The sequence below is a fragment of the Geospiza fortis genome, unplaced genomic scaffold, assembly GCF_000277835.1.
Source record: "Geospiza fortis unplaced genomic scaffold, GeoFor_1.0 scaffold425, whole genome shotgun sequence".
Lineage (NCBI taxonomy): Eukaryota > Metazoa > Chordata > Aves > Passeriformes > Thraupidae > Geospiza > Geospiza fortis.
In genome coordinates, this window is record NW_005054387.1 from 1,207,012 (window position 1) to 1,216,374 (window position 9,363).

The window sequence follows — 9,363 nt, forward strand, 5'->3', positions numbered from 1 at the left end:
TGCTGAACCTCAGCCAGGAATTGGGATCCCAGGTGCTGAAATGTTGTTAGTGGGGGGTATAGAAGAGGTGGAGGGGAAAAAAAATTACCTGACAACACAAATGACCTTGGCACCACAGCCAAGAGTCCCATGGAGCTGCTGCTCTGTTCTCCTGAACAGGAAGAGAAGAACCTTTGGAAAATAAGTGCTGACAGCAAAGGAGAAGCTGCTTCAGTTTTATTTATCTATAAAAATACCCAATCTTTAAAAACCCAAGGAGACTAAACCAGCACCTGGAGAAGGGTGGTGGTCTACAGTATGGGCAGGAAAAATGGGATTCAGCAGTGATATTTCTTCAGAGAACTTTTTAAATTCATTCCATAGGGCTGCTCTGGATCTCTGTAGCTACTGAGGGCACTTCCTGTCTATCCACCCCTCCACGGAGGGAGGGATCTTCCGTTCCCTCCCCTCCCCATTCCCAGCTGTCTGTGCCAGCACTGCCCCCTGTGCTAGCACGGCGCCACCAGCCTGCGCTTCCGGATGCACTCCCAGATCCACCTGGGAGTCACACGCTGCGCCCCGGGGTTGTCATCAATGTCCCCAAGCACGTGGGTGGCCGAGGCCGTGTCGAACTCCTCCACCAGGTCCCCGTCGAAGGCGATGAAGTAGCGGCGGATCCGCGCAAAGTCCGGCACCGAGGGCGCCAGGTACAGCTTCACCCCCGTGAAAATGTCCAGCAGGGGCTGCTGGGGGGAGGAAACAGAGCTTGGGCAAGGCATTCCTTGGAATGGAGGTGAACACAAGCATTCCTCGGAATGGAAGTGGACAGGTGTCACAGACATATTTTATGAAAGATCTTTTCGTTAGGATCTTTTCTCCTGAGAAGCTGGGAGGCCTCAGAAACAAAATGTAAACAATAATTATCTGCTGCTGTGGAATGCAACAGGTGCATCTGTGATTGGGCTCATGGGGTTGTTTTTAATTAATGGCCAATCACAGTCCAGCTGTCTCAGACTCTCTGGTCAGTCACAAGATTTTATTATTCTTTTCTATTCCTTGCTAGCCTTCTGATGAAATCCTTTCTTCTATTCTTTTATTATAGTTTTAATATATAATTTTCTTTTAATATAATTTATATAACAAAATAATAAATCAGCCTTCTGAACATGGAGTCAAGATTCTCATTTCTTCCCTCATCCTAGGACCTCTGTGAACACTGCCACAGACAGGCATTCCTTGGAATGGAAGTGGACAGACAACACCTGCCCCAGCCTCCCCCACCCTGCTGTGGCCACTGTCCTGCCCCCCCTGTCCGTACCTTTTTTCCATTGTCCTCCATCTCAGACGCTTTTCTTTTCTCCCCTCGTCTCTCCTCGGATTTTTGAGGGGATCCAACGATTCCTTTGCTGTCTAAAAACAAAAATTTCGTTCATGCGCGTGCTCTGTCCAGATACTGGTTGTGTATTAATGTTGGAGGAAAGAGTAAAGAGCAGAAGGGGAAAGTTTTCTCCCCTTCTGTTAGTGGAGAGTAGTTTGAGAGTAGTAGAATCCAGTGGATTCTGGAAAATCCACTAACTACTCTTACTAGTGAGACCCATTTTTCTACTGGAAATGGTGTGGGGCAGCCTCCTGCCCCATTCCCAGGCTGCTGCTGCCACCTGCCCTCCATGCTGTCACCACTCTGTCCTCTGTGTCACTGCTCAGCAATCTGCTTCATGTTCCAGCTCAATTCACCAGGAAATCACCTCCAGCCACGTGTCCCTTTATACACATGAATTCCATCCAAATCAAATTAAACACTGGCTCATGGCCAACAATCTCACACCAAGGGGCTGTGACCTGCACAAATGGGAGCAGTGAACACCAACCTGCACAGCATCATCAGAGCTGTTTCCATCCCTCTTTTCCCAATCCCAGGACACCTCAGAGCTGTGGCTACTCCATTCATACAAGGCCAAACCAAGGATCTGAACAGCTTTGCCCATTATCCCTGAGATCCATGTGAAAGGTGGGATCATCAAGTCTCTGACAGAGGGCAAGGGCCCAGAGCCAGCCTGCCCCAAGCACAGAGGACACTGCCCCAGGCTCCCTCCTGAAAGCACCATCACCTTACCTTCTGCCTTCTGGGCTTTTGCAGGTGACTTGCTTGGGGGACTCTTAATACTGCTGTGAGGTGTGGAAGACCTGGAATTCCCATCATTCTCTCCACTGCTGCCAGCTGTGGACTCATCTTCCTCCCCAGCTGTAACACTGAAATCAGCCTTCTCCTTGGAGAGCTGGTACAGCTCCTGCCAGAGAAACAGCACAGATCATGTCTGACACTGGAGATGAGCTGTGATGCACAGACTGCTCTGGTGTTCTCCCCCTGAAGTGTTTGCTCAAAAGCCTTTTCTTCCTGCATCCCTCTGCAGTCATTTCCCTGTCACCTCTGTCCCAGCTCCCTGCACTGCACCCCTCTCCTGGCATTAAGGGAAGCCACACAGGGAGGAGCAAAAGCCATATCCACATCATCTGCAACAGCCTGAAGGATGAGCAGTGCCCAGGGCTCACTGTGGGAAGGGCCCATCTGCAAAGGGGTTTGTTCCTCTCTCCTCCCCACGGGGATCCTGGCAGGCCCTGGGGGCTGCATCACTCCTGCTTTCCATGGCACAGCAGCCCTGGGGTCCTGGCCAGTGCCACTTGGCCCCTGTACCCACAGGCACTTCCCAAATGCCTCTCCCAGTCTCAGCAAGTGATGGGGAACTGAGTGAGCATGGAGAGAACAAAGGTCTGCCAAAGAGGTGGTGAAGTCACTGTCCTTGGACATGCTTAAAAAAGCCTGGATGTGGCACTCAGTGCCATGGTTTAGCTGCTGAGGTGTTAGGTCATAGGTTGCGCATGATGATCTCAGAAGGTTTTTTCCAACAGAGTTCATTCTGTGATTCTGTGGTCACTCCTCACCCTGCCACAGGAGCTGATGGAACCAACTGCCTGCAGACTTCTCTGACAGGGCACAGCAACACAACAGCTCAAGAGACCTGAGAGCCTCCAGCAGAACAACCCAGCCCGAGCCCGGCACGAAGGGAAAAGGGAAGGTGCCATGACAGGCAGCAGGTGCCTTCAGTGCATGCTGTGATCTGCCTGAAGCTCAGCCTGGTGCCAGGGGCTGCAGGGCCCCTGCTGACCCACCTTGAGCTGCTGCAGGTTGGTGGCTGTCTGCCAGTCCTTGTCATCGCGGATGCGGGTGCAGCGCGGGAAGCGGATGGAGATCCCGTCAGCCGTGTGCGCCTCGGCCTTGGAGAACTCGGCCCCCGTGATCTCCCACACCGGGGCTTTCTGAGCACAGGGAGGGAGGGAGGAAACCATGTCACACCCTGTGCTCCCTCAGGGGCCATGTCACACCCTGTGCTCCCTCAGGGGCCATGGCACACCCTGTGCTCCCTCAGGGGCCAGCTCACATGCCTCACCCCCACTCACTCTCCACCCCAGCACAGCTCCATCTACAAACAGTGACCTTCCTGGTCACCTTCATTGTTAAAACTACTTTTTCTCTAAGCCAGAGACCCTTCACTAACACAAAATGCCAATTTCTAAGTGACACCTTCTCCTTCAGGCATACTGACACACTCCCTACAACAACAGCAACTTTTGGGTTGCAGTTGTGTTTCAACCCTTTAAAGTCAGATTTCTCATATCTCAAATTTAAAGTAAGCTCACTTCTGGAAGGGATTTAATGCACAAGAATATTTCCCAAAACTGCTGCAGGTGTGATTTCTTCATGAAGCTCTTAGCCTCAAATGCACCTGCAAGATTGAGAGATAAAAACTTGTGCTTAATTTCCCATTCCAAGTATGAAGATTTATTTTGTAACACAGACAACTTCTAAGTTGTCCTTCTAAAGGATTTATAGAAGATTGCAGAATAAGGGCTGGGAAATGTTAAATGTGAAATGATTATGAGAGCACTTACCTTTGGATCTGGGACAATGAAGTCTGGGTAGTAGATTTTGTTAATTTTTAGCCACCTTGGAATTTTACTAGGATCCTATTAATTAAAAGCACAAAATTCAAATTATTGACACTTGCCATCAAATATAAACCTAATTCTACAACAGAAGCTGCTGAAACACCCTTGTCATCGCGGATGCGGGTGCAGCGCGGGAAGCGGATGGAGATCCCGTCAGCCGTGTGCGCCTCGGCCTTGGAGAACTCGGCCCCCGTGATCTCCCACACCGGGGCTTTCTGAGCACAGGGAGGGAGGGAGGAAACCATGTCACACCCTGTGCTCCCTCAGGGGCCATGGCACACCCTGTGCTCCCTCAGGGGCCATGGCACACCCTGTGCTCCCTCAGGGGCCATGGCACACCCTGTGCTCCCTCAGGAGCCAGCTCACATGCCTCACCCCCACTCACTCTCCACCCCAGCACAGCTCCATCTACAAACAGTGACCTTCCTGGTCACCTTCATTGTTAAAACTACTTTTTCTCTAAGCCAGAGACCCTTCACTAACACAAAATGCCAATTTCTAAGTGACACCTTCTCCTTCAGGCATACTGACACACTCCCTACAACAACAGCAACTTTTGGGTTGCAGTTGTGTTTCAACCCTTTAAAGTCAGATTTCTCATATCTCAAATTTAAAGTAAGCTCACTTCTGGAAGGGATTTAATGCACAAGAATATTTCCCAAAACTGCTGCAGGTGTGATTTCTTCATGAAGCTCTTAGCCTCAAATGCACCTGCAAGATTGAGAGATAAAAACTTGTGCTTAATTTCCCATTCCAAGTATGAAGATTTATTTTGTAACACAGACAACTTCTAAGTTGTCCTTCTAAAGGATTTATAGAAGATTGCAGAATAAGGGCTGGGAAATGTTAAATGTGAAATGATTATGAGAGCACTTACCTTTGGATCTGGGACAATGAAGTCTGGGTAGTAGATTTTGTTAATTTTTAGCCACCTTGGAATTTTACTAGGATCCTATTAATTAAAAGCACAAAATTCAAATTATTGACACTTGCCATCAAATATAAACCTAATTCTACAACAGAAGCTGCTGAAACACAACCTAGAAGTAGGTCAGCACAGAGGCATTACATTGCCTTTGCATGGATGGAACTTGCACTGATCTGAAGCCTCATCTGGAAAATCACAAATCTTGCCTGAAACACAGCCCTCAATTCCTGTCATTCTGTGTGTGAAACAAGAACAGTTGATCTAATTGTGATTCATGTAAAAGTACCCTTTTTTTTTTAAAGATTCTACAACCTTGATGCAAATGGCCTTCAGGATGTCAAGGTAATATTAAAATTCAGCTCTCTGTTTATTTGTCCAGTGTTGAAAAGCAAGATAAATCACTGACAGAAATCTTAACTCCAACCCCAAGTTATGGAGCCACCACACCAGAGTCTGACTGAGCACTTCCCTCCCACAGCCCCATCTAGTGACTGCCTTTGCCAATCACAAGGTGCCCAAAAATCCAGATAAAAAATTGGGATCTTCCCAACAAAATCTTGTCCTAGCAGGGAACAGATGGTGCCTGGCTTCCCACTCAGTGTCTGGGTACAGATTCCAGCAGTGCCTCCTCCAGGAGCTGGCTGCTCTGACTCCTCACTTGTGTCAAGTGGCTGATGAGCTTTAACTCTGATTCATTCCTGGCAGGGCACTCCCACCCTGCAATGCAGCAGCACCTCCAGGGCAGCTGAACCCTTGGCTGAGCATCCCCTGGCTCCCCTCTCACCTTGCTGATCTTCACCATGTCCAGCTCTGTCTGCAGACGTGCCAGGGTGGCGTCATCGTGGCCACCAGAGCACTTGGTCACCGTGCACCACTTCTCACTCTTGGGGTCGTAGCAGCCCATGAGGAAGATGGACATCATCCCACCTGCACAGGACAGCAGGGCTCACACCTTGCACAGGACAAGCCACAGCTTTTCTGAGCCAAAATCTTTTTGTGTCTTTGAGGCCTGAGCTTGTGATGGCTGCAGAGCCACTCACAAAGCTGAGCAGAGCCCCTGCACTGTGCAACAGCCCAGCCCAACACCTCCAGCCCTGCTGTGCCAACCAGCAAAGCCACGGCAAGGACAGGATGGGCTGCAGCAGGTAACCACTGCTCCAGCCACCCTCATTCTGGAGGCCTGGAACAGGAAAACCTTGGGAATTCCTGGAGCAGACAGAGCTCTGACTTAAGCCAACTCCAGACCTACCTTTACTGCCTTGTCCATAGAAAGCCCCCAGCACCACCAGGTCAGCAGTGTCAGCCATTGCCCCCTCGTTGAGATAATCCTTCTTCACCTTCAGCCAGTGGCGTTTCCCTGGCTCATAATTACCCTGTGCAAGGAAGGCAGAGCCCCCTCAGAGAGATCCCCTGGTGGGCAGCAGCTCCTCAATCAGCCCTGGCCTTTACCCAGCCCAGCAGCTCCTGAGCACAGCAGGAGGAGCAGCTTGGATTGGGTGTCAGCAGTGAGAGGAACCCAGAGATGTTTCTGGAATGCTCAGTGTGTGATTCTGCTGTCACTCCCAAATTCCCAGCTGACACCAGTACAGAGTGAAGGGGAACTTGCCTTTATGTCCTTCAGCACCAGCCCTTCCAGCCCCTCCCGGATGACCCGGGTGATCATGTCTGCCAGATCTGAAGCTTTCTGCAAAGGAGAGGGAGCATGGTTAGCTCAGGCCTCTAAAAAGGGCTGAGATCTTCAGGCTTTGTGTTTGGAGCAGTGGTGCACTAAACCCAAGGCAGCTGCAGAGAGAGGAAGAGGCACTTTCACAACAGTTTTCCAGAGAGGATCCTGTAAATGGATAAATCTTTGCTGCACATCCAGTGTCTAAGCTGGGAATATGTCCCAAAAAGAGAAGCTTTGTTTGGTTAAATTACACCCCTCAGAGACGTGGCTGCCCCACTGGCTGTGTCCCAGGATGTCCCAAGTCAGATTTGCTCAGCCAGCAGTGCCTGCTTCCTTCTCCATCCAACTGCCTTGGGACCTATGAACCTTTTTCTGCCCAAAATGTCCAAGCATTCTCCACCAAAGCCAAGGTACCACAGAAATCAGCAGCAATGAGGAAAAATTATGGGACATCAGGCTTGTGCATAATCAAAGGAAAATCCCAGCATGCTGCTGCCTAAATGCAGATTCTAGCAGCCAGTCTCAAGGGGCTGTGTGGCACTTGAAGCTGCCAGTTTGGGAAGTGGCACAGTCTGGCTCCCTTCAATCAGGCTGCAGTCACAGCTCGGCACTGCACAGCACACACTGAGTGACAGCAGAGTTGAACTCCTCCTAACAGGGTCAGAGTGATAATGGCTACAAAACCATTAACAAGCCAGCAAACCTCAGGTATGCAAGTTAAAATTATACTGAAGGGGCTGGGGCCAGGAGAAGATGGGAATACAATGTTGGCTCAAGAAGTCTTGCACACAGAGCAGAAGGAAAACCATTTTGCCAGGGTGAATTTGCAGAGTTAATCATAAAAAAAAGCCAAGTGCTGGAGGAGCAGGGTCAGGGTTGCAGGGGCACTCTGGACTCACTGTGACATGTTTCATCTCTGAGAACAGGATCCTGTTGGGGATCTCCACCATGTTGTCGTGGAGGAACTTGCGCCGTTCACAGAGGGGCCTAGGGCAGGGCATGGACAGTGAGGGACAGGCAGCAATCCCAACAGGAGCATTGAAAAAAAGCTGCTAAAGTCATTAAATCATCCCAGAGAGCTCCAGAGAGAACAACTAGTTCTTACTTTCCTCCAGGAAGTGACAGGATGGAAATTCCAGTGTTAACAGTGTGTTTAGAGGACGTGAGATGAGCAGCTGAGATGCAGCTGATCCCAGTGTTTTGGAGAGTAAGAGGAGCTGCACAGAAAAACTCCTTGGCACAGCAAGGTCCCTCCCATGCTGCCCTGATCTCCCAGTGAGTGGCCAGTCTGACAGCCCAGGTGAACTGGTTTGTCTGCATTAGTGGGGTTTTCCAGCCCAGGTTTTCCAGTTCATCCCAGGAAACCAGCCCAGCCACTCTCCCCTGGCAGCCATACCTGTCCATCAGGCTGATGTCATTGAAGTAGATGCAGTCAAACACAAACAGGCAAACGTTGGCATCCTGGAAAGCAGCTTTCTGAAATACAATTAACACAATTCTGCAGTCACAGCAAACAGTTTTAGCAAAGTAATAAAATGATGGATTTTTATCTCTGTAATATTTTAGGTATCATAAGCTTATGCCTCTTCTAAAAGAAGCATTCTGAGAATTCAGATTTACACTGAATGAGTCCAAGCACAAGCTGAGAACATAAAAAATGCTCATTTCATAGGAATGGAAAATAATGCTAAAAATATTAATGGTTTTGGGCAATGCAACATCTGTCACTACTGCTGCAAAAAACCCACCACATTTCTACAGAGAGCAGATTAATGGCTACTTTTAACTTAAGCACTTACAGTTTAATTTTCATTTTCCTGTCCTTTTCCTCACCCCCATTCAGCCTAGACACAAGCACTACATAACATTTGCATGGAATAATCACTGCATCCCTGTGGTCCCCCAGGGTCTCATTGCTCAAGCCATGAGAAACAATGACAGAATTGGAATTGTAATATTTTCCAAAGATTTTTTTAGTATTATTGAAATTAAGTTCTGTTAATGTCCTGCCAGGGATCAGGTTAGTATCAAATCTACTGTATTAGAGCAGTAGCTTTTCAATATCTGCCTTCTCAATAATCTTATTTTTATTTTCCCCAGATGCTCTAACAAGCACCAGAGCTCTGAAATTATCCTGTGATAACAGATTGTGTTTAAGTCAGCAGTGTAACAGCCTCCAAACAAAAAACCCATTTTTAATTAATTTTTCTTTTTACCTTGTGCACACCAAGAGTCCCAAAAGGAAGTGGCTTGCCAGTTTTATTGTCAATCAGGAGAACTTCTGAATCCAGAATCATACTTTGCCCACCAGGGAAAGCCTGGGGGATGAAATCCTTGAAATGGGCTACCTTGGGAAAAGAAAAAAACAAAAGGAAAAATAACTGGCTGAAGAGAGGGATTCACTCCAATGCAGGTGTTTTCTCCACAAGTATATAAGGCACATGTGGCACATCTGCAGTTCTGTGGTACTCACAAATAGAAAAATGAGACTTTAATAAACAGAACCAAGTCACCCAACTGGCAGCAAGGCTCCCAAAATGCAGTGCAAAGAGAGGATTCTACAGCAGACAGATGAAATTTAATTCCAAGCTCTTAATGTGTACTGGAATTAAATTATTACAGTTCTAGGTGTTGCTTTTCCACATTCTACACATAAGTAAATTAGAAATGAGAAGGAATCCTCCTTGCCTAGAAGGAAACTTGGGAATGCAGAGGGGGAGCTGGCACAGGGGGTGAGGCAGTGCCCAGGTGCTTACTTTGTGGGGGAGCACAGGCTGGAGGCTCC

The 9,363-nt window shown here is 48.5% G+C and overlaps 1 protein-coding gene across 1 annotated transcript in view; it reads right to left on the reverse strand.

The window, feature by feature from the left end:
• Positions 1–199: 199 nt before the first annotated feature.
• Positions 200–9,363, reverse strand: part of LIG3 (DNA ligase 3) — a 14,693-nt gene continuing 5,529 nt past the window's right edge. Inside the window, 12 exon segments of the mRNA XM_031060676.1 lie at positions 200–725; positions 1,298–1,389; positions 2,093–2,267; positions 3,148–3,294; positions 4,862–4,936; positions 5,697–5,839; positions 6,162–6,285; positions 6,519–6,596; positions 7,478–7,565; positions 7,975–8,054; positions 8,795–8,926; positions 9,335–9,363. The exon segment at positions 9,335–9,363 is cut by the window's right edge and continues 4 nt beyond it. Coding sequence (XP_030916536.1) covers positions 489–725; positions 1,298–1,389; positions 2,093–2,267; positions 3,148–3,294; positions 4,862–4,936; positions 5,697–5,839; positions 6,162–6,285; positions 6,519–6,596; positions 7,478–7,565; positions 7,975–8,054; positions 8,795–8,926; positions 9,335–9,363 — 1,400 coding nt within the window. The 3' untranslated portion in view covers positions 200–488.